At 49.1% G+C, this 25,100-nt stretch overlaps 1 protein-coding gene across 3 annotated transcripts; it reads right to left on the bottom strand.

Annotated features, from left to right (window-relative positions):
• Positions 1-2,806: 2,806 nt before the first annotated feature.
• MVK (mevalonate kinase) lies at positions 2,807-25,055 on the bottom strand. 3 transcript variants are annotated; one of them, XM_060249725.1, is made up of 11 exons: positions 25,010-25,055; positions 22,090-22,175; positions 18,363-18,510; positions 16,297-16,444; positions 14,700-14,855; positions 13,560-13,663; positions 12,191-12,236; positions 11,315-11,405; positions 8,162-8,278; positions 5,881-6,034; positions 2,807-3,937 (listed from the first exon to the last, which is right to left on the bottom strand). In XM_060249725.1, the coding sequence occupies exons 2-11, from the start codon at positions 22,165-22,167 to the stop codon at positions 3,786-3,788; spliced, it is 1,194 nt and encodes a 397-aa protein (XP_060105708.1). In that variant the 5' UTR covers positions 22,168-22,175; positions 25,010-25,055; the 3' UTR covers positions 2,807-3,785. The 3 variants fall into 3 exon arrangements, with proteins under 3 accessions (XP_060105708.1, XP_060105706.1, XP_060105707.1); XM_060249723.1 differs by lacking the exon at positions 25,010-25,055 and adding an exon at positions 24,534-24,627; XM_060249724.1 differs by lacking the exons at positions 22,090-22,175; positions 25,010-25,055 and having other exon boundaries at positions 16,297-16,416; positions 18,363-18,486.
• Positions 25,056-25,100: the final 45 nt, after the last annotated feature.

Genomic DNA, 25,100 nt, shown 5'->3' with positions numbered 1-25,100 from the left:
ACTTCAAAGGCTGATGCCTCCCTCCCCCACTTGGCCTCAGAATACATTTATGCAGGGCCAAGTCCTCTGAGGAAAGGCTGAAGGAGCTGGGCATGTTTAGACTGGAGAGGAGGTGGCTGAGAGGTGATAGGACCACCATCTTCAAGTACTTGAAGGGCTGTCCTAGAGAGGATGAGGGGTCTGGAGACCAAGTCCTATGAGGAAAGGTTGAAGGAGCTGGGGATGTTTAGCCTGGAGAGGAGGCGGCTGAGAGGTGATAGGATCACCATCTTCAAGTCCTTGGAGGGCTGTCCTATAGAGATGGGGTGGAATTGTTTTCTGTGGCCCTACAAGGTAGAACCAGAACCAATGGGTTGAAATTAATCAAGAGTTTCCAGCTAACATTAGGAAGAACCTCCTGACCGTTAGAGCAATTCCTCAGTGGAGCAGGCTTCCTCCTCGGGAGGTGGTGGCTCTCCTTCCTTGGAGGTTTTTCAACAGAGGCTGGATGGCCATCTGACAGCGATGAAGATCCTGTGAATTTAGGGGGAGGCGTTTGCGAGTTTCCTGCATTGTGCAGGAGGTTGGACTCGATGACCCTGGAGGTCCCTTCCAACTCTATGATTTTTGACTGCCCTTCCAACGGCGCTCAGGATGCTTCACATCAGATGGAACTCTGTGCCCTCCACTAGCATAGCAGCATGTCTCTTTGAATCAGTGGCCAGACAGGATGATGCTGTTGGAGTCTTCCTTTTTCATTGGCTCCCGAGAGGCAGCTGGCCGGCCCCTGGGTGAGACAGGATGCTGGTCTAGAAGGGCCCCTGGTCTGGTGGTGCTGCAGCCTCTTCTGATGTTCGTGCAGTCACTCTGCCTTCCCTGCTTCCTGGGACGTGGGAGCAGGACCACAGGCTCAGGGTGCGTTCAGTCCCACTATCTGAGCACAGCTTTTCCCCCTTTCCCCTCTGAAGCTTGGTGCGCTCTTTGCCCCTCCCCCCATCTTCACAGCCTCCCTGCGAGGTAAGCCAGGTTGGCTGAAGAGTTTGTCCCCAATTCACCTGACGCTCTCCAGGGCTTCCCTAGTTGACCCTGCCATCCCCCACTCTCACCTCTGGAGTCTCCCCAACTGTGTACCCCCCGTGGGGCAAAGAAACCATCACTCAGCTTTCACTCTGAAGAAGGACCGCTTCGTGTGAGTGAGCAACAGAGACGATAATGCAGAAAAGTCTCAAGATCTGAAGAAATGGTGGGGGGAGGGGCTGTATCTCTGGTGGGGGGAGAAGCGAGGTCTGGCCGCTGAAGCTTATTGCTGGGAACTAGTCAGAAAGGTGAATCTCTGCTGCCACCTGGTGCTCAGCAACTACCGAACACACCTATGGCAGTAGGAAGTAAAAAGGTAAAGGTAGTCCCCTGTGCAAGCACCAGTCGTTTCCGACTCTGGGGTGACGTTGCTTTCACAATGTTTTCACGGCAGACTTTTTATGGGGTGGTTTGCCCTTGCCTTCCCCAGTCATCTCTGCTTCCCCCCCAGCAAGCTGGGGACTCATTTTACCGACTTCAGAAGGATGGAAGGTTGAGTGATCCTGGAGTCGGCAACCTGAACCAGCTTCCGCTGGGATCATACTCATTTTCAGCCCTTTGGAATTTGTACTTTAGAAAAAAAAAAGGGGGGCTCCCTGAGTTTAAGGAAAACTATAATAGAAGAAACGTAATAGGAAAAACCTTCAGTCTACTCAGAAGTAGAGGCCTAAATATTTTTCCTATGACATATAAATGTTTTGATAGTATCATTTCACCTTTGGAATTTGGACATGGTGTATGTGGGGCGAGGGGGTGGCAGCAAAATGGCTGCCACAGGAGGCGGAGCCAGCCGCAGAGTGAATGCCACAGCCCGACCGTAGAGATGCAGTGCTCACCTTGTGCTGTGGGGGCAGCTGCGGCCAAAGAAACATTTTTTAAAAAAAATCCACACAGCCAATCAAATCTCCAATGGCCAATCAGAAGCCTTCTTGGGCAAAAGCACTACTGGCTCCACCCACCCCCTCAAAATCCTTGAGGGGCACTGGGGAAGGGGTCAACAGGCACCCAGGTGCCCCGGGGGAATCCAATGCAGTTGCGCAGGGCCTGTGAAATGGGAGTTGTTCCACTGAGCAGCAACTGTTCCTCAGTCTTAGCTTGGCCTCCCTTCCTCCTCCCCTCTGTCTTGTTCCTCCCCTTCCTGCATATTAAAGGTAAAGGTAGTCCCCTGTGCAAGCACAGGGTCGTTACCAGCCCATGGGGTAATGTCACAGTTTGGTGTAGTGGTTAAGTGTGCGGACTCTTATCGGGGAGAACCGGGTTTGATTCCCCACTCCTCCACTTGCAGCTGCTGGAATGGCCTTGGGTCAGCCATAGCTCTGGCAGAGGTTGTCCTTGAAAGGGCAGCTGCTGTGAGAGCCCTCTCCAGCCCCATCCACCTCATAGGGTGTCTGTTGTGGGGGAGGAAGGTAAAGGAGATTGTGAGCCACTCTGAGACCCCTCAGAGTGGAGGGAGGGATATAAGTCCAATATCTTCTTCTTCAATGATGTTTTCTTGGTAGACTTTTTGTTACGGGGTGGTTCGCCATTGCCTTCCCCAGTCATCTACACTTTCCCCCCAGCAAGCTGGGAACTCATTTTACCAACCTCTGAAAAATGTGAAGGCTGAGTCAACCTTGAGCCAGTTACCTGAACCCAGCTTCTGCCGGGATTGAACTCCATTAGCAGAGCTTGGACTGAGGTACTGCAGCTTCACCACTCTCCACTATTAGGCAGACTTCATTTCCCTCCCAGGATATTCTTACACCATCTATTAGCTGTGACCGTTATTTTATTGTATTTATTGCATTATATTATTATTTAACATTTAATTGCATGGAATGTTTGTAAGAATGCTATAAACCAAAATAAATAAAGAATGGTGTTGGAACCCCTCACCAAGAGGCTTGCTTGGCAAGAAACGCAAGGGAGAAGAGTATTCAGCATTTACGTATCATTTTCAAGGTGCCTGCCACAGCATCCTTGCTGGGACCTTTGCAACGGCCCAGCAAGGTGGGTCAGCATGATGCTTGCCCCGCAGACAAGACAAGGACCAGCAAAGAGAGGTTTCCCTGAGCTTCCTCGGGACACCTGCACAACATGCTCAGATTCACAGCAGGCAGGCTATGCCCCTCTGCTCCACCCCCAAGCCAGAAGCAAAACTCCAATTCTGAGCGTACAGCCTGTATTGCCAACAGCCCCTCTGCATTAGCGCCTGCCTTTCTTGCCCAGGTCTTTAATTCGGAATCCACATCACCAAACCCTATAGGAAGCCCCTGAAGAACAATTTAGTGATTCAAATCCACCACTCATGACAGAAGACCACCTTTTAAAGGTTTTGTTTTTGATTCCCTGCTGAAACAGATAAGAACCAAAGTAAAAGTGTCTTTGACTAGCAGCTCTGTTGGTTAAAATCAGCCCCCCAGATAGAGCTTCAACTGATTAATCCGTACGGCAAACCAATTAAGAACCATCTAACTCCTGCTGTTCTCCTGAATCTCAAGCAGGCAACGTCATTTTAGGAACAATGTCTATATATTTAAAAAGGCACTGCGTTTCATTTTTTGCAACTGCCCTCCCAACCCCTTAATTCTGACCATTTCCTGGATTAACTAAGCCCCAGGTCTACACCCCGCCCATGCACTGGACGTGCGCCAATCCGAGACTGGTTGCTCAGAAATGAGGTAGCTGTTTTGAAACAGTCAACGAGAAACACCGAAGCAATCCACAGAGAAATCCTATCCTTGCCGCCTTTACATCCCGCCGAAAGCCTGCAGCACTTCCGCTTTGAGGGATTGCAAGGAGTGGGCGCGTATCCCGGGGGCCCCGATGTCCGTCTCCCAGCACTCAAAGCCACAGTTGCGCAGGTCCCCGATGGTGGCTTCCACCACTGACGCAGCCGTGTCTGCCAAGAAAGGAAGGCCACACTTAGCCCACAGGATACGCCAACAGCTACAGAGTCACATTTCACACCTCTAGAGCAGAATGGCTCCGGGCAGCTCAGCCTTAAGGGAGTTGCTTAAGCTTTCCCCCAATATGAAGGGCCTCTAGGTCACAGGCCTTCTCTTTATACTGCAGGAAGCACCACATGCAGGAGAACAGACCCACTGGACCAAATCCAGACAATTTCCCAAAGCATTTCACACCCTTATTGTGCCTCTCTTACGCCTGGGTGGGAAATGCTTTTGAGTTCTTAGAGAAATCTGACTGGTCCAAGGTCATCCAAACAAGGTTCCTTGGCAGAATAAGAACTGGGTTCCCCCTTCCCATCTCTTCCCCTGGCAACCTCTGTTTTTCCCCCATCTCTCTGATACACCCTTCCCTCCTCTACCTTGCTTTTTCCCCCTTACCTGTTCCTCCCTCTCCAGTTTCACTGTTCCCATTCCATCCCATTTATTTCTCCCTCCCCCAGAATTGGCACTAACCGAGACTGAGAATTCTCAGCAAAGTTGGAAAGGAAGATCTGTGCTATTTAATCTTTAAACAAATCTGTCTTTACTCTACTTCTATGCATGTCTCAATGAATATTCGTATTTCCTTGACTATTTTCACTGATGGGCAATAATCAAACTGAGTAGTTTGGGTTTCTCGGCTTACCGAAGATGATGATACTGGATTTATATTCTGCCCTATACTCTGAATCTCAGAGCGGTCACAATCTCCTTTAACTTCCTCCCCCACAACAGCCACCCCATGAGGTGGGTGTGACTGAGAGAACTCTCCCAGAAGCTGCCCTTTCAAGGACAACTCCTACAAGAGCTATGGCTGACCCAAGGCCATTCCAGCAGCTGCAGGTGGAGGAGTGGGGAATCAAACCCGGTTCTCCTAGATAAGAGTCTGCGCATTTAAGCACTACACCAAACTGGCTCACGTTCAGGTGGAGCTGGACGATGTCTAAGAAACAAAGAAGTATTGACAAGATCTTTTTTTCGTCTGTCCTTGATTTCATACTAAATTTTGATGTTTACAGTTTTAAATGGCATTTTCCTTTATGATATAATTGTATTGCCTCCTACTTCTAGGATTGCCAATCCCCAGGTGGGGGCAGGGGATCCCCCGGTTTGAAGGCCCTCCCCCCGCTTCAGGGTTGTCAGAAAGCGGGGGGAGGGGGGAAATGTCTGCTGGGAACTCTGTTATTCCCTATGGAGATTTTTTTCCCATAGAAAATCATGGAGAATTGATCTGCGGGTATCTGGGGCTCTGGGGGGGCTGTTTTTTGGGATAGAGGCACCAAATTTTCAGTATAGCATCTAGTGCCTCTCCCCAAATTACCCCCCAAGTTTCAAAAAGATTGGACCAGGGGGTCCAATTCTATGAGCCCCAAAAGAAGGTGCTCCTATCCATTATTTCCTATGGAAGGAAGGCATTGAAAAGGTGTGCCGTCCCTTTAAATGTGATGGCCAGAACTCCCTTTGGAGTTCAATTATGCTTGTCACAGCCTTGATCTTGACTTCACCCCTAATGTCTCCTGGCTCCACCCCCAAAGTCCCCAGATATTTCTTGAATTGGACTTGGCAACCCTACCTACTTCCTATTCTCTGGATTCTTATGAACAAATGCCTAACAAAGGTTTCCGTTTCGATTCGAACTGGGGTCTCCCAGGGTCTAGTCTAACTACCCCACCCCCTACCAGCAGACAGAGGCTAAGAAACGACCAGCCCACCAAAAGCCAGTTGGAGATGTCAAGACAGAGACGAGATTTGAACCAGGCTGTTCTGGGCTAGCTGTTCAGTAGCTTGACTACTCTGCGGCTCCACAGAGACAGGTGCCTCCTTCCTGATGGCTACAGGCAGCCTTCAAGGAGGACAAACACTTGCAAATAGGGGCAGGACTCCAGAGATGCCTGACCTGGCCGCAGCAAGGTGATGGCGCAGCCTCCTCCACCGGCCCCCGTCAGTTTGCTGTGCAGCCCATTCGAGGCAGTCACCTGACAGACCTTGTCCAGCGAGGGATGGCCCACGCCCATGACATTCAGGTGGTGCTGGTTGATGTCCATGAGCTCCTGCCAAAAAGGAGACCCCGTTTACTTGCAGGAAGGGCTCTGTGAGCACCCTCCTCCCCAAGAGCACCCGTCTGCTGAGAACTGTGGCATCTGCTCCCACTGGCCACACATCTCACCAGCCACAGCAGCTTCCTGAGTCCTGCCATGAGAAACACAAAGGCCGGGAAAGAGACCAAAGTTTTCCCCCTGAGGACTTCCCAGTTTTTCCAGTCAGAAAAACAGAGGAATTCTGGGAGCGCTTCTAGGAAAGGTCTCGTCTGGAATGAGTGGAATGCTCTGAAGATGAGGTTTGAGTCATGCAAAATGAATGGCAGGGAAAATTTTCTGCAAAACCATCTGCAGCAACAAACAATTATAATACTTTAAGGTTTGTAGAATCTTTCGGGCTCAAGTGCCGTGTTCTACTGGAGAAAGTTTTCCTTCCAGACGTTTTGTTCTCAGCTGCGGAGAACATCCTCAGTGGCGTTGCAGCCGGAGCAGGCGCTCTGACCTTCTTGGCTGCTGTGCATTGAGTGAGGCCAGGGCTGCTGGAGAGCTGCTATTTATAGGCTGGAGGGGGTGTGATGAAAGGGAAATTGGTTTGTGGATGTGCCCATTGTTTGGTGGGGCTTCCTGGAAGGATAGTGACAAGGAAACTGGCTGTTGAATGTGACCATTGTTCTGTGTAAATTGCTGGGAAGGTTGGAAGGGGTGTGACGATAAGGAAGATGGTTGTTGACTGTGCTGATTGTTCTGTGGAATGTGCTGGTTGTTCTGAGACTTTCTGCAATTTTTAGTCTGTAGGGTGTTTTGCAGAGCTGGGTACCAAGAATACTTATCTGTGCATTGATGTTTGTTCAAATGTGAATGGGGAGGGGATGTAGCACGGTGGCAGAGCATCTGCTTGGTATGCAGAAGGTCCCAGGTTCAATCCCCAGCAGCATCCTCAGTTAAAAGGACCAGGCAGGAGGGGATGGGAAAGATCTGTCTGGGACCCTGGAGAGCTGCTGCCAGTCTGAGTAGATGATACCGAACTTGATGGATCATGGGTCTGATTCAGCATAATGAAGCTTAATGTGTATAATCTGGGTAACAGTATGTGGTGTGTTTGGAAGCAGGTTACTCAAGAGTCAAACGCTTTCAGTGCTATAAAGTTCACCTGCATATCCAAATATGCTGTGTGAAAAGATTCCTGTCAATATACACTGTCCATGTTTGGTTTTGATTACTACAAACAACTGTTTTCTATTTTCAATGCTTATTTTTATCTCAGATGGAAAAAACTGAAGTCAAAGTCAGCACAGTTTGTATATTTCTCAAGTTCTCTCTCAGTTTTGCTTGCAGAAAACTAAGGGACCAGTACTTTTAAATTCCAAAAAATGCCAAACAGTACAATCTGATACACTAAGTTCTAAAGAGTATAACATTATGTTTCATGTTAAAGCAGTAAAAGTAGTTCAGGGCTGACAAAAATATTGCCTATTTTTTTTTTACGTAGAATTTCTGCTATTCAAAAAAAAATAGCATTTTCTACCTCTTCAACAGTTCTAGAATTTTTTTTTTTAATCTCTCACTTGCTTCTAGTGACCCTTCAAGTGGAGACGGAAGCAAGGACATTCTGCCAAATCATCCCATTCTGTACTCCACATGAGAGATCTGTAAGCACTGTGTGGAATCTGATTACAAGATAATGCATGGGATGGAGAAAGTAGAGAAAGAAGTACTTTTCTCCCTTTCTCACAATACAAGAACTCGTGGGCATTCGATGAAATTGCTGAGCAGTCGGGTTAGAACGGATAAAAGGAAGTCCTTCTTCACTCAAAGGGCGATTAACATGTGGAATTCACTGCCACAGGAGGTGGTGGCGACCACAAGTATAGCCACCTTCAAGAGGAGTTTAGATAAAAATATGGAGCAGAGGTCCATCAGTGGCTATTAGCCACAGTGTGTGTGTATATATAAAATTTTTTGCCACTGTGTGACACAGAGTGTTGGACTGGATGGGCCGTTGGCCTGATCCAACATGGCTTCTCTTATGTTCTTATGATGCCCAGAATGGAATGTAGTTTCAAAAAAGACTGTACAGCCGGCTCCTCCCCTCATGGCAGCTGCTCATTTCAGGAGAGTGGAAACACGGGATCCCCTCACCTCTAGAACTGGGTAGTGCTCCAGGGACGGATGTTCAGCCATCGCTTCAAAAATATTTTCACACTCCTGAGAAATGGCATCTATTGATGCGAGAACTGGCTGCATCACAGCGGGAAACTACAGGTGGGGAGTAAGAAAAGCAAGGTCAGAAATCCCAAACAACAGCTTTCTTCATCATTTTCACCCTTTTAGGAACTTATAAGATCATTTTGGCAAGACAGCCGTATAAGATTCTTAAGGGTGTTTGTTGAGGGGGCAGGAAATCTGCTAACTGCATCCTGCAGGAAGTGATGTCATGCCAGAACATGGGCTGTCCTGTAAAGATTAGCATTCTCTGCCAACAGGAAGGAGCAGTAACCTCTTTAGAGATACCAGCTGCAAAGGATGGGGAGAAGACCCCTTGAAGGAAGGAGTTTGCAACCCAGTTGATATTACAAAGCCCTAGAAGGGTGTCAACTACAAATGTGGCTTCCTCCCGGCCCCTATGCCTCTCTTAGATGCCCACAGAGTCTTGCACGCTGGGAATACCCTAAACACCTCCAGAACGAGCAACATCCCAACCCTGATTCTCTGCAGCACGATCAGACGTCACACCTGTTCTTGCACCATTAAATATCACAAAAAAGTAATGTGATTTGGCATCAAGCAATTAACAGATTTCGTAAGTATTGAATATGCAGGGGACATTTCAGAAGTGGGGAGGAAGGAGGCACAGGAGCGGGGGGGGGGGACTTTCTCTCCTACAGGGAATTTCCAGCTTGCATTTAGGCAGCATTCCGGTGTCCATTTCAACCCCGCTGAAACACAAATGGGCCAACATCCTGCAAGGGTGCGCACTTACACCCATTCTCCTCTTCCCCTGATCCCTTCTCATGTAGAGAGGAGAAGCCAGGTGCAAAAAGAAGCCCGGTGATGACGGCACTCGTAAACACAGTTTTGGTAAAATGCAGCTTGTCCAACCGAAGGGAAAGGAAGGAATCAAGAGTTGATTCCAGAGACTCCATCTATAGCTTTATTGTAAATTTGGCATGATAATCATGCCTCCTGTGAAATAAGACAATTAGTCTCATTATTTCTTATGGCAGCCAAACATCTAATTGCTTTGCGATGGAAGAATACGACACCTCCTACCATCAATCAACGGTATATAAAAGTCTGGGACTCTGTTAGATTTGATAAAATTGCTGAAAATATTAATGAATCAGAAAGCAGTCCTGCCTCCTACCTAGAAAAATGGCTTCCTGATGGCACTTGGGTTGTTGTTGTTTTTTTGGCCACTGTGTGTGACACAGAATGTTGGACTGGATGGGCCATTGGCCTGATCCAACATGGCTTCTCTTATGTTCTTCTGTGACACAGAGTGTTGGACTGGAGGGGCCATTGGCCTGATCCAACAGGGCTTCTCTTATGTTCTTATGTGACACAGAGTGTTGGACTGGAGGGGCCATTGGCCTGATCCAACAGGGCTTCTCTTATGTTCTTATGTGACACAGAATGTTGGACTGGATGGGCCATTGGCCTGATCCAACATGGCTTCTCTTATGTTCTTCTGTGACACAGAGTGTTGGACTGGAGGGGCCATTGGCCTGATCCAACAGGGCTTCTCTTATGTTCTTATGTGACACAGAGTGTTGGACTGGAGGGGCCATTGGCCTGATCCAACAGGGCTTCTCTTATGTTCTTATGTGACACAGAATGTTGGACTGGATGGGCCATTGGCCTGATCCAACATGGCTTCTCTTATGTTCTTCTGTGACACAGAGTGTTGGACTGGAGGGGCCATTGGCCTGATCCAACAGGGCTTCTCTTATGTTCTTATGTGACACAGAGTGTTGGACTGGATGGGCCATTGGCCTGATCCAACATGGCTTCTCTTATGTTCTTATGTGACACAGAGAGTTGGACTGGATGGGCCATTGGCCTGATCCAACATGGCTTCTCTTATGTTCTTCTGTGACACAGAGTGTTGGACTGGATGGGCAACTGGCCTGATCAAACATGGCTTCTCTTATGTTCTTATGTGACACAGAGTGTTGGACTGGATTTGCCATTGGCCTGATCCAACATGGCTTCTCTTATGTTCTTCTGTGACACAGAGTGTTGGACTGGATGGGCCATTGGCCTGATCCAACATGGCTCCTCATACTTTCTTATGTGACACAGAGTGTTGGACTGGATGGGCCACTGGCCTGATCCAACAGGGCTTCTCTTATGTTATGTGACACAGAGTGTTGGACTGGAGGGGCCACTGGCCTGATCTAACATGACTTCTCTTATGTTCTTCTGTGACACAGAGTGTTGGACTGGATGGGCCATTGGCCTGATCCAACATGGCTTCTCTTATGTTCTTATGTGACACAGAGTGTTGGACTGGATGGGCCACTGGCCTGATCCAACAGGGCTTCTCTTATGTTCTTATGTGACACAGAGTGTTGGACTGGATGGGCCATTGGCCTGATCCAACATGGCTTCTCTTATGTTTTTATGTGGCACAGAGTGTTGGACTGGATGGGCCATTGGCCTGATCCAACATGGCTTCTCTTATGTTCTTATGTGACAGAGTGTTGGACTGGATGGGCCATTGGCCTGATCCAACATGGCTTCTCTTATGTTCTTATGTGACACAGAGTGTTGGACTGGATGGGCCACTGGCCTGATCCAACATGGCTTCTCTTATGTTCTTATGTGACACAGAGTGTTGGACTGGATGGGCCAATGGCCTGATCCAACATGGCTTCTCTTATGTTCTTATGTGACACAGAGTGTTGGACTGGATGGGCCAATGGCCTGATCCAATATGGCTTCTCTTATGTTCTTATGTGACACAGAGTGTTGGACTGGATGGGCCAATGGCCTGATCCAACATGGCTTCTCTTATGTTCTTATGTGACACAGAGTGTTGGACTGGATGGGCCAATGGCCTGATCCAATATGGCTTCTCTTATGTTCTTATGTTCCATTTTTTTTGGAGAAAGAACAAACCATCTCATTGTTGAGCCAATCTAGACAATCACATCCTTCACTCAATGTTTTAGCCCACTCCTGACTTGATAATTATTATTCAGAGATTATAAACTGGTTGCATTTTTTAATTATAAATAAATATATATTTAAAAAAAAACAAAGGGGAAGGAAGGCAGTTACGAGAGATACCTTCAGGATCTTGTCTTTGACTCCTGCCACCAGGACCTTGGTGCTCCGGGGGACTTGTGTGTTGGTCAGCAAAATCCTTAATGAGGGAACACTTCAAGGGGGGAGAAAGAAGAAGCACACAATTTAGCCTCCCCAGCATGGCCCATGCAAATCTTCTCATTCCGTTTTCTACTTCATAAGAAAAAGCCCAGCAGGAACTCATTTGCATATTAGGCCACACCACCACCCCGGCACAGAGCCAGCCAGAACTGTGTTCCTGCTCCAGAAAAGCATTGTTCACGTGCAAGGCACGCACAGTTAAAACTTACTCTAACATAGAAAGGCCAGATTTATTTTTTTATCTTTATTTATTTTATCAAATTTATATCCCGCCCTCCCCTGGCAGACTCAGGGTGGCTAACAACAACAAATTAAACCACATAAAAACATTAAAAACAAATTACACAATAAAATCAACCAGCACAATTTACAATCATAAAACCGAGATGTGCGTTTTTAATTACGCTGAGCGTTCTTACTTCAGTTATGATGATTCAATGGGATTATCGGTGCCGTGGAGTAATAGCTACCTCCCTTCAGCCTCTAAAGGCGAGTTTAAATAATTCGGTTTTGTAAGCCCTGCAGAACTGCGGCAGGTTCCGCAGGGCCCTGATGTTTTCATTTAAACATCCCTTCTTCGTCAATTTTGACATGCTCTACGTTTCCCATATTAACATATTAGATCCAAAGGGACTTCAAAAGGCACAGTTTCAAAAGACCCAGCGATCAAAGATATAGATGCCCATGACAATTGAAATGTATTACTCTCATTCACCCTCTCCAAGTCCAACCACAGGATTCCACAGCATAAACTGCCATGGCCTGAAAGAGCCTTACCTTTTTAAGGAGCAGATTTTCCCCAACTGGTACCGCAGAGCTCCACCTAAACATTTGGAGAAAGGAGCCGCGTTACAGAATAGGACCCAAGCACCTTTATGGCCCTGCCCGAGGAGGTGTGGAATCAGATATGAACAAATGGCGTAAAGGAGGGGTGTCAAACTCATTTTGATATGACATAAATTAGACCTTGTCTGGCCCAGCTGGGCTGTGTAGGGCCGGGCCATGTGTGCCTCTATTTAAGATTAGGTAGCAGAGAGATAAACTTTTTAAAGGACACAGACATGACGAAAGATTTTTTTTTAAAAAAAAAGATTAAAATAAAACGTGCTTAAAACATGAGCGCTTGTTTGTCTGGTTGGCCTCCCCTGTTGGCATTCTCATCTGTGCTATAAAATGGAACAGTAGCTGCCATCTTTATGGGATAACATCTTGTCATGATGTGAGACGGCCAGGGCCGGGCAACATTGTGATGGAAATTTTCTGAGAGCTGTTGAGTCGTCTGTTCATAAAAAATGTTTTTATTATATTTTATTGTTTTATTGTATGTTGTGCTCCGCCCTGAGCCCTACAGGGAATGGGAAGAACAGAAATATACTAAAATAAATAAAGGTGCTTTCTTTGTATTTCTCCCACAGGATCCAGGGAACTCGGCAAAGGAAGCTCTGGCTCTTTCCCTCCCTCCCCAGGGGACCAGGAGGGGGAGGAGCCTCAACCAATGGAGAAAACCGAGGGTTTGCTCTGTAGCTCCTGTGTGATTCAGCAAGCCTGGCAAAGTAAGCTGTGATGCAGAAGGAAACAAGGGGAGAAGGAAGCGGACAAGAGCCAGTTGCTCGAGGGCCTGATAGGAAAAAGAAGATGATGATTTTGGATTTATATCCTGCCCTATACTCTGAATCCGAGTCTCAGAGCGGCTACAATCTCCTCTACCTTCCCCTCCCCCCACAACAAACACCCTGTGAGGTAGGTGGGGCTGAGAGAGTTCTCCCAGAACTGCTCTTGAGCAGAACAACCTTGAGAAACTTGTGGCTGACCCAAGGCCATCTCAGTAGGTGCAAGTGGAGGAGTGGGGAATCAAACCCAGTTCTCCCAGCTAAGAGTCCACGCACTTAACCACTGCACCAAACTGGCTCTCCAGGGGCCTGATTTGGTCCCCAGACCACATGTTTGACACCCCTGGCATAAAGGAAGGGCAGCCTTTGGGATACACACCAGGGGAAAGCTAGTTGTCACAACTGTTATGAAAGGCAGCCCAAAGAGGGAGGGGCATCTATTTCAGTTTTGTTAGCTGCCTTGGCAGCCCTCATGAGGGCGGAAAGGAAGGAGATAATTTTTTAAAACTAAATCAACAGTAGAACAGCACACCTACCCCTGGTGCCGACCGCATTGTCCACCCCGGATGGGTTCCCATGGATCACCTGCTCTCCTCGGAAGGCCCAGCTGTTGATCAAGGCCAGCTCCTCCTCAAACCACCTGCAGCAAAGGGCACAGAAGAGACTGGAGCAGAGGCCCACCAGTGGATATGAGCCACAGTGTATGGCTGGAACTCTGTCTGGTGCAGTGATGGTCTGTATTCTTGGTGCTGGGGGGGGGGGGTCACAGTGGGAGGGCTTCTAGTGTCCTGGCCCCACTGATGGACCTCCTGATGGCACCTGGTTGTTTTGGCTCCTGTGTGACACAGAGTGTTGAACTAGATGGGCCATTGGCCTGATACATCATGGCTTCTCTTATGTTTTTATGTGACATAGAGTGTTGGACTGGATGGGCCACTGGCCTGATCCAACATGGCTTCTTTTATGTTCTTATGTGACACAGAGTGTTGGACGGGATGGGCCATTGGCCTGATCCAACATGGCTTCTCTTATGTTCTCACGTTTGAGGCAGTGATGCTCTGTATTCTTGGTGCTTGGGGGGCACAGTGGGAGGGCTTCTAGTATCCTGGCCCCACTGATGGACCTCCTGATGGCACCTGGTTTTTTTGGCCCCTGTGTGACAGAGTGTTGAACTAGATGGGCCATTGGCCTGATCCATCATGGCTTCTCTTGTGTTCTTATGTGACATAGAGTGTTGGACTGGTTGGGCCATTGGCCTGATCCAACATGGCTTCTTTTATGTTCTTATGTGACATAGAGTGTTGGACTGGATGGGCCATTGGCCTGATCCAACATGGCTTCTCTTATGTTCTCACGTCTGAGGCAGTGATGCTCTGTATTCTTGGTGCTTGGGGGGCACAGTGGGAGGGCTTCTAGTGTCCTGGCCCCACTGGTGGACCTCCCGAAGGCACCTGGGTTTTTTTTTTTTGGCCACTGTGTGACACAGAGTGTTGGACTGGCCTGGCCAGTGGCCTGATCCAAGATGGCTTCTCTTATGTTCTTATTGTGAGAGGAACAAGCCCTTCTTATCTAGGCTGGCACAACACAACTGTCTGTGCCTCACCACCCAGTCTCCCAAAAAGACCTCTGACCTTCTAAGCCCTCCATCAACTCTACAGGCTCCCCTAGAAGCTCACCTGCCCACCGACTGGCCCTCTTCCAGGGGGTAGCCGATGACTCCGCAGCCCGAAAGCAGGGCTCCTGCCAGGCAGACTGAATACGCAGCGCTGGAGCCCAACCCAGCTCCAGTGGGCAGCTCAGAACACACCACGATGGCCACGCTGGGCATGAGCCTAGGACAGGCAAGAATACACCCAAAAGAATTCAATTTAATTTTTCGATTTATACCCCGCCCTATCCCACAAGCAGGCTCCCACTGTTGCCCCCACCAAGCACCCAGAATACAACATGAAGAAACCTTGCAGAAACTTTAAATGAACCACATCCGGATGAGACAATATCATAATTACAGAATCTGTAGAATTACAGAAATTGCAGAATTCTCATATGAACATATGAAGCTGCCTTCTACTGAATCAGACCTTTGGTCCATCAAAGTCAGTGTTGTCTTCTCAGACTGGCAGCGGCTCTCCAGGGTCTCCAGCTGAGGTTTTTCACACCTATTTGCCTGGACCCTTTTTTGGAGATGCCGGGGATTGAACCTGGGACCTTCTGCTTCCCAAGCAGATGCTCTACCACTGAGCCACCGTCCCTCCCTTTAGACATATGGACATATGAAGCTGCCTTCTACTGAATCATACCCCCCTGGGTCCATCAAAGTCAGTATTGTCTTCCCAGACTGGCAGCGGCTCTCCAGGGTCTCAGCTGAGGTTTTTCACGCCTCTTTGCCTGGACCCTTTTTTGGAGATGCCAGGGATTGAACCTGGGGCCTTCTGCTTCCCAAGCAGATGCTCCACCACTGAGCCACAGCCCCATTCAAGGCTCTCCAGGGTCTCAAGCTGAGGTTTATCACGCCTACTTGCCTGGACCCTTTTTAGTTGGAGATGCCGGGTATTGAACCTGGGACCTTCTGCTTCCCAAGCAGATGCTCCACCACTGAGCCACAGCCCCATTCAAGGCTCTCCAGGGTCTCAAGCTGAGGTTTATCACGCCTACTTGCCTGGACCCTTTTTAGTTGGAGATGCCAGGGATTGAACCTGGGACCTTCTGCTTCCCAAGCAGATGCTCCACCACTGAGCCACTGTCCCTCCCCAAAGTAGTATTCAACATAACTTAAGCACCTAGATGGTAAAGTGCTGATAAGGTGCGGGGGGCGGGGGGGCGATGACTTCAGGGGGCACCCACTGGATCAACTGAAAGCCTGGCGGATGAGCTTTGTCTTACAGGCCCCGCAAAACCTGGATAAGCCCCGCAGGGCCTGGATGTCCAGCGAGAGCTCATTCCACCAGGGAGGGGCCCGGACCGAAAAGGCCCTGGGCCTTGTTGAAGCCAGTCAGGCGTTCTTAGGACCAAGGACCACGAGCAGATGTTGTGCAGCTGACCTCAGAGTCTGGGGCGGGGGCTCGTACGGGGAAAGGCGGTCCCGGAGATATGCAGGCCCCAGGCCGTAAAACGCCTTAAAGGTAAGGACCAGCACCTTGAAACAGATCCAGTACTCCAGGGGTAGCCAGTGCAGTTCACGCAGCTCCGGATGCAACTGCGCCCATATAGGCCTCAATCAATGCTAATAAAAAATTAAATTAATGAGTCAGCTGACTCCAAGAATCTCCTTACCCACATTTGGATGCAACGGACAGGTAGAGGTAGAGAAACGCCAGGGTAGCGAGGCTTTGGGTCGCTGCTGTTGTGTCGTTCAGTCCTGCAAACTCCTTCAGTTTCTCTATTTGTTCTGGGCTGGGGGGCTGAGATTCTACCTGGTCAGCTGTGGGGGGGAGGGGTGGAACACAGAGAACCAGAAAGAGGTGACATCTTTCCCAATATGCTGGAGACCTCCTAGGGCTCTCCCCCGTTTGAACAACTTACAAATGTGATTATAAAGGTGGCAAATCTCAGCTCTTCTGGATACAGAAGCTGGCATATTTTTTCAACTGGTAAAACTCTACTTCTAGCTTAACAGGCTGCTGAACTCCCCTATGGAGAAACAACACAGCTCCTTCCACAAAAGCCCACGGATGCAGCTAAAGAGCCATTCTAGATAGAGGAGGAATACACAGGAACATTGCTACATCCAGGCAGTCGTAGTTTCTGCAGTGGTTCAGGTCCTGAGTTAAGCCAATTTCACGGCAAAAAGAGAGATTTGAGAAGAGGCTGGAAAAGCGAAGAACCAGCCTGGAAGAGAGATGTCTAGGGAGCAAGCAAAAGACAGTGGCAGAGTTAAGACCTCTGGGCAGCAAAACTGGAGGAGCAAGAGGGATGGATCCTTAGGATGTGAAGGCAGAAAGGTAAGGCGGGGCATGGCCTTTGCAGAGAGTTCATCAATTCAGAGAGAGAGATATTGGATTTATATCCCGCCCTCCACTCCAAAGAGTCTCAGAGCGGCTCACAATCTCCTTTCCCTTCCTCCCCCACAACAGACACCCTGTGAGGTAGATGAAGATATTGGATTTATATCCCGCCCTCTACTCCGAAGAGTCTCAGAGCGGCTCACAATCTCCTTTCCCTTCCTCCCCCACAACAGACACCCTGTGAGGTAGATGAAGATATTGGATTTATATCCCGCCCTCCACTCCGAAGAGTCTCAGAGCAGCTCACAATCTCCTTTCCCTTCCTCCCCCACAACAGACACCCTGTGAGGTAAATAAAGATATTGGATTTATATCCCGCCCTCCACTCCAAAGAGTTTCAGAGCGACTCACAATCTCCTTTCCCTTCCTCCCCCACAACAGACACCCTGTGAGGTAGATGAAGATATTGGATTTATATCCCGCCCTCCACTCCAAAGAGTCTCAGAGCGGCTCACAATCTCCTTTCCCTTCCTCCCCCACAACAGACACCCTGTGAGGTAGATGAAGATATTGGATTTATATCCCGCCCTCTACTCCGAAGAGTCTCAGAGCGGCTCACAATCTCCTTTCCCTTCCTCCCCCACAACAGACACCCTGTGAGGTAGATGAAGATATTGGATTTATATCCCGCCCTCCACTCCGAAGAGTCTCAGAGCAGCTCACAATCTCCTTTCCCTTCCTCCCCCACAACAGACACCCTGTGAGGTAAATAAAGATATTGGATTTATATCCCGCCCTCCACTCCAAAGAGTTTCAGAGCGACTCACAATCTCCTTTCCCTTCCTCCCCCACAACAGACACCCTGTGAGGTAGATGAAGATATTGGATTTATATCCCGCCCTCCACTCCAAAGAGTCTCAGAGCGGCTCACAATCTCCTTTCCCTTCCTCCCCCACAACAGACACCCTGTGAGGTGGGTGGGGCTGAGAGGGCTCTCACAGCAGCTGCCCTTTCAAGGACAACCTCTGCCAGAGCTCTGGCTGACCCAAGGCCATTCCAGAAGGTGCAGGTGGAGGAATGAGGAATCAAACCCGGTTCTCCCAGATAAGAGAGCTATGGCTGACCCAAGGCCATTCCAGCAGCTGCAAGTGGAGGAGTGGGGAATCAAACCCGGTTCTCCCAGATAAGAGTCCACACACTTCACCACTACACCAAACTGGCTCTCAGCAAGGAATACGCAGTCCTTCAGCCCACGATCAGATCCCAGGGCACTAACAGCAAGCAGGCCAGCCCTCCAAAATGTGAACTTCAGCAGACAGGGTCTTGCGAAGCAGACAAGGATCCTGGGACTTAAAAGATGGGATGAGGAATTCCCCAGTCACCTGCACCACTTACCAGGGAAGGCCACTAACAGCGGCTGGAGCTTGGCAGTTTCCCAACACAGACTGGTCTTGATATCTGGCAGCTCTACGGAGACTTTGCCGTCGTTCCGAGGGGCCCACTTCAGGAAGGTTCGCAGGTTCACAGCTACTGCCAGGGCAGCCTACGGGCAAGAAGGACTGATAAGCACCCCAAGGGACAGATCTGAATCCTGCAGCAAATCAGTTGCAAGTGCAATGTCTAAACGCCTTCCTTTCGGCACTGAGAAGTGCAACGTTCCATGCGGGCTAAAAAAAGACGCACAAAATATTCATACTGAAATTGTTTACAAGAAATGATAAGGAGGAAAAGCAGAATGTTTTCAGATGTGTACTAACTGACATGAGAACTGAAAGAGTGAAGAAGAGTAGATTTTTTATATACAGTACAGGATACAGAATCCCTGGACCAAGAGAGGCCAGATTGAAGGTAACTAGGGAGCAGGCCTTCTCCACAATGGCCCCCAAATGGTGGAACCAACTACCAGAGGAGGTGCGAGCCCTGCGAGACTTAAATCAATTTCGCAGGGCTTGCAAAACCACCCTCTGTCAACTCGCATTTAAGATGGCACCTGGAGATGACACCTAGCCATCCTATTCACACTCTGAACTATGGCACTTTAACTTAACTTTTTATCTGATAAATTTTTAATTGTTAATTAACTTAGTTCTGAATTGTATCTAATTATTCTAATTGTTTTAATGTATTGAATGGATTTTAGTGTAATCATGGTGTAAACCATGTCATGTGAGCCGCCCTGAGCTCGCCTCAGCGGGGGAGGGCGGGATATAAGAATAAATGTATTATTATTATTATTATTATTATTATTATTATTATTATTATTATTATTATTATTATTATTATTATTATTATTATATGCAATGGAGAGAGATCACCTCTGGACTCTGTGAAGCTTTAACCATACCATACTACCATACCATAGACCTTTATCGGCACTGATATAAGGGTACAGTATACTTTAAAACCAACACTGACACTATAGAATATAATAAAACCTTAAAAAAAACAGCAAAAGTTAAATGACATAAAATAGCTGTGGGCTATGCATGAGTAAAAGCCTCTCTGATTTGGATCGCAACCTGTAAAAAGCAAGCAACGTGAGTAATGACAAAATTGTGTTTCCCGTGGAGTAAAAAGGGAACCTTGGCATTGACAGAGAGGCCTTGATGGTCAAAGAGCAGAGCATCTAGGTATCTTGCTCATGGGCTGCTACAGAAAGGGCTTTAACCATGGTTTTTGGCCTGTCTGAGAGGGATGGAATATGGACTCCAGTTTGGTGTAGTGGTTAAGTGTGCGGACTCTTATCTGGGAGAACTGAGTTTGATTCCCCACTACTAGCAGCTGCTGAAATGGCCTTGAGTCAGCCATAGCTCTCGCAGAGCTGTCCTTGAAAGGGCAGCTTCTGTGAGAGCTTTTTCAGCCCCACCCACCCCACAGGGTGTCTGTTGTGGGGGGAGAAGATAGGGGAGATTGTAAGACACTTTGAGTCTCTGATTCAGAGAGAAGGGCAGGGTATGAATTTGCAGTCTTCTTCTTCAGAACACCGGCTGCTGATAGCTTTTGCTTCACTAAACGCTTCTCTTGCTTCTAAGTCAGCAGGGCCAATAAACAGCTACTTTGCAAACTGTGGTGGTCCCTGAAATACCCTGCACATTCATCAGCTCCACATTAGAGTTTCAGAAGTCTTGTTTGGAAATAGCAAGTGTTTGCAAGTGTGCATGAGAAAAAATAGAAATGCTACCAATCCTGAAAACGGAGGCTGCCCCAACCCTGGCCCTGAAACACATTTCTGTGGCAACCTAAAACACACGATAAATGCTGGAACTTCTCCGCTATAGTCAGCTTCTCCCCCCCGCCCCAGCCAATATTGTGCGATAAAGGCCCAAAACAGCAGAGACAGCTGAAGCCCAAAGAGGTGGCAAACGGGGGCAACAAAGATGTCAACTGGAAACATCTGGGGATGACCGTGAACTGGGCCCATCTATATTGCGAGAGCAATGAGAACAAGCAAATAAGGTGAAGAAAAAGCAGAGAAGAGAAAGAGACCCTGCGGGGGCCCCACTTCCCATTCTCAATGGAGAGCTCTCCTGTTCAAGCCGCCCTTGAATCCATGCGGTTCTGGCCACTTTTTGGGGTGATGCATAAGTTATGTCAAACAAGTTATATCAGGGCCACTTTGGTGTAGTGGTGAAGTGTGCGGACTCTTATCTGTGAGAACCGGGTTTGATTCCCCACTCCTCAACTTGCACCTGCTGGAATGGCCTTGGGTCAGCCAGAGCTCTCTTATCTGGGAGAACCGGGTTTGATTCCCCCTCCTCCACTTGCACCTGCTGGAATGGCCTTGGGTCAGCCAGAGCTCTCTTATCTGGGAGAACCGGGTTTGATTCCCCACTCCTCCACTTGCAGCTGTTGGAATGGCCTTGGGTCAGCCAGAGCTCTCTTATCTGGGAGAACCGGGTTTGATTCCCCTCTCCTCCACTTGCACCTACTGGAATGGCCTTGGGTCAGCCAGAGCTCTCTTATCTGGGAGAAGCGGGTTTGATTCCCCACTCCTCCACTTGCAGCTGTTGGAATGGCCTTGGGTCAGCCAGAGCTCTGGCAGAGGTTGTCCTTGGAAGGGCAGCTTCTGGGAGAGCTCTCACAGCCCCAACCACCCCACAGGGTGTCTGTTGCAGGGGAGGAAGATAAAGGAGACTGTGAGCCGCTCTGAGACTCTGATTCAGAGAGAAGGGCAGGGTATAAATCTGCAGTCTTCTTAAGTGTTAGGACTCTTATCTGGGAGAACCGGGTTGGATTCCCCACTCCTCCACTTGCACCTGCTGGAATGGCCTTGGGTCAGCCAGAGCTCTCTTATCTGGGAGAACCGGGTTTGATTCCCCCCTCCTCCACTTGCACCTACTGGAATGGCCTTGGGTCAGCCAGAGCTCTCTTATCTGGGAGAACCGGGTTTGATTCCCCACTCCTCCACTTGCACCTACTGGAATGACCTCGGGTCAGCCATAGTTCTCTTATCTGGGAGAACCAGGTTTGATTCCCCACTCCTCTACTTGCAGCTGCTGGAATGGCCTTGGGTTAGCCAGAGCTCTCTTATCTGGGAGAACCGGGTTTGATTCCCCACTCCTCCACTTGCAGCTGCTGGAACGGCCTTGGGTCAGCCAGAGCTCTCTTATCTGGGAGAACCGGGTTTGATTCCCCACTCCTCCACTTGCAGCTGCTGGAATGGCCTGGGGTCAGCCATAGCTCTGGCAGAGGTTGTCCTTGAAAGGGCAGCTGCTGTGAGAGCTCTCTCAGCCCCACCCACCCCACAGGGTGTCTGTTGCGGGGGGAGAAGATATAGGAGATGGTGAGCCGCTCTGAGACTCTGATTCAGAGAGAAGGGCGGGGTATAAATCTGCAGTCTTCTTAATTTCATTTGAAGGATCTTTACCTGGGACTGTCCATCTGCTCACTACTAGATAGGGAGCCTGCCGACCCAAAGCCCTGCTCTAGAGTCTGATAAGCCCTAGAGCATGAGGTCAGGGGGCCACAAGTGCAGTTGTGTACCTGACACCCACACCCCCTTTTATGTCTGCATACACAAAGACTACAGACATAGAGAGACTTTGCAGCTCGTCTAGCCGAGAAAGCAGACTTCCTCAGCCGCAGGCAAGGCCACTCAGGAGATGGGAGCTGAGGCACCTACCTTGCCATGGACCACAGCATGTTCACCGTGAAGGATCACTTTCCCAGGGGCCGACACAAACAGAGTCCTGGCCAGCATTTCTCTCTCTGCAAAGACAGGCACTCACTCACACGACTGCAGGCACAGACACAGAGAGGGTTTTTTGGGAACACCTAGCCACCTCCCAAACCAGCTCCAGCACTCCCGCCGCCCACTCCTGCCCCTCAGCAGTCTGAGCACAGACTTCTTTTCCAAAATTCAGCACCTTTTCTCACCACAGAGAGCAGCTGTGTTGGTCTGCAGGAGAACACCTAGATTTGAGTCCACTTCCACCTTAGGGACCAACACAATTCTCAGGCAAGAGCTTCCAAGAGTCAAAGTTCCCTTTATCAGAGGTCCTTTTCCCGATGAGGGAAGCTTGGACTCTCGGAAACTTCCATTCCCAAAACCTTGTTTATCTCTAAAGTACCTCTGGACTTGAATCAAGGTGCCTTTAGGGGCAGACATCTAAAGCTGTGCTAGGGCAGGCTACTTACACAACCCAAGCCAGCATTCCTTACAGTTTCCAAGCCCCACCTGCTCAAAAGTTAAAACTCCTCCAAGATCCCTTGTCTTCACTTATTCTCTGCTGAAGGAGAAGAAAAGCAGCAGAGTCCAGGAACACCTTAAAGTCCAACAAAATCTGTGGCAGAGAATGAATTTTTGTGACTCCCTGCTCACTTATTCTAGTTCATTCAAGTTGCCCTTTTCTGCAGCATTGGAAAAAGTGCCAAAAAGGGCAACTAGAACGATTAAAGGGTTGGAACACTTTCCCTATGAAGAAAGGTTAAAACGCTTGGGGCTCTTTAGCTTGGAGAAACGTCGACTGAGGGGTGACATGATAGAGGTTTTGCATGGGACAGAGAAGGTAGAGTAAGAAGTACTTTTCTCTCTTTCTCACAATACAAGAACTTGTGGACATTCAATGAAATTGCTGAGCAGTCGGGTTAGAGCTGATAAAAGGAAGTCCTTCTTCACCCAAAGGGCAATTAACACATGGAATTCACTGCCACAGGAGGTGGCGGCTACAAGCATAGACAGCTTCAAGAGGGGATTGGATAAACATCTGGAGCAGAGGTCCATCAGTGGCTATTAGCCGCAGTGTGTTGCTGGAACTCTCTGTTTGGGGCAGTGATGCTCTGTATTCTTGGTGCTTGGGGGGGGGGGGGGCACAGTGGGTGGGCTTCTAGTGTCCTGGCCCCACTGGTGGACCTTCTGATGGCACCTGTTTTTTTTGGTCACTGTGTGACACAGAGTGCTGGACTGGATGGGCCATTGGCCTTATCCAACATGGCTTCTCTTATGTTCTTACCTACTCTAGCTACAGCTAGCATATGAGTCCATCTGTCCTTATTTTTTTGTTTGATTCCCATTCTGTATGGCTAAATGGAGTCTCTTCCAGGGAGATGGGCAGCCATGTTAGTCTGTCTGCAGCAGCAGAAAAGAGCCAGGGTCCAGCAGCACTTTCTAGACTAACGAAATTTGTGTCAGGGTTCAAAAGTAAACTTATGTTCACTTACATACATACAAGTATGTAAGAGAATTTGTAAGTATGTAAGTTGAGTGAACTTAGGAGGTCAGTGGAAGATAGAAGGGCCTGGCGCAATGAGGTCCGTGGGGTTGCAATGAGTCGGACTCGACTATGCGACTGAACAGCAACAACGGGAATGTCAGTTTCCATGTGTCACTGTAGCATCTGAAGAAATCAGTAGTGATTCAGAAAAACTCCTACCCTGACACACTCCTTTTTTTAGTCTTTCAAGTGCTCCTGGACTCTGGCTCTTCTCTGCCGCTGCAGACAGTCAAACACAATGATCCAGCTTGATCTCCCTGCTGAAGGGAGGGACGGTGGCTCAGTGGTAGAGCATCTGCTTGGTAAACAGAAGGTCCCAGGTTCAATGCCGGCATCTCCAACTAAAAAGGGTCCAGGCAAGTAGGCGTGAAAAACCTCAGCTTGAGACCCTGGAGAGCTGCTGCCAGTCTGAGTAGACAAGACTGACTTTGATGGACCGAGGGGGGTCTGATTCAGTATAAGGCAGCTTCATGGGGAAGGGCTGTGTGGTTCAGTGGTAGAGCATCTGCCTGGTAAGCAGAAGGTCCCAGGTTCAATCCCCGGCATCATCCAGCTTGATCTCCCTGCTGAAGGGAGGGACGGTGGCTCAGTGGCAGAGCATCTGCTTGGTAAACAGAAGGTCCCAGGTTCAATGCCGGCATCTGCAACTAAAAAGGGTCCAGGCAAGTAGGCGTGAAAAACCTCAACTGGAGACCCTGGAGAGCCGCTGCCAGTCTCAGTAGACAAGACTGACTTTGATGGACCCAAGAGGGTCTGATTCAGTATAAGGCAGCTTCATATGTTCATGGAGATCCCCGCACCAGAGCATCCCACTAGTAGAGCTTGGGAAAAAATGGGGACCCTTCCAACTCACCTTTTCCACTCCTGGATACTCTGTAACTGGATCGCCTGCCTGTCCCTGAGAGCCAGCTAGTCCCTCCCAACCAGAAGTCTCCGGCTAGAGGCAAACTCGCCTCCAAGGAAAAAAACGAGGGTGGGGGGGAGAAGAAGAGAAACTTTAGGGTTTCGTCACCCACTCTAAATTATGCACTCTCAATCCACTTCCCAACTGGAATCTGCCAGTTCACACAGCAAAACCCAGCGTCTTCAAAGTCGAGCCAAACCAGCTTGCGGCTTGAAGAATGCATTAAAGTTAAAGTTGTTTTCTTTCCACCGCTCCCTCCCCCATCTATTTGCTTCCTCCCGGTCTTGGGACAGGGCATCGTTTAGCGTGCGGGACTGCAGCCTTCCTGAACTGCAAGGTCCCGGGCAGAGCAGGGAGCTCCCACCGGGCTCCCTGAACCGGCACCGGCCGCATCCCCGCAGCGACCCCCGGCAGCGCCCACTCACCCGCCCGCGCTCCTCCCGGCCGAACAGCAGAGAATTGGAGACCAGCGCGCCCCGCCCCTCCTGTCCCAGCCAATCACGACCCCGGGGGCGT

Source organism: Heteronotia binoei, chromosome 11, assembly GCF_032191835.1.
Source record: "Heteronotia binoei isolate CCM8104 ecotype False Entrance Well chromosome 11, APGP_CSIRO_Hbin_v1, whole genome shotgun sequence".
In the NCBI taxonomy this organism is placed as follows: Eukaryota; Metazoa; Chordata; class Lepidosauria; order Squamata; family Gekkonidae; genus Heteronotia; species Heteronotia binoei.
The sequence above is the reverse complement of the archived record's forward strand: the minus strand, read 5'-3'. Positions and strand labels throughout refer to the sequence as shown.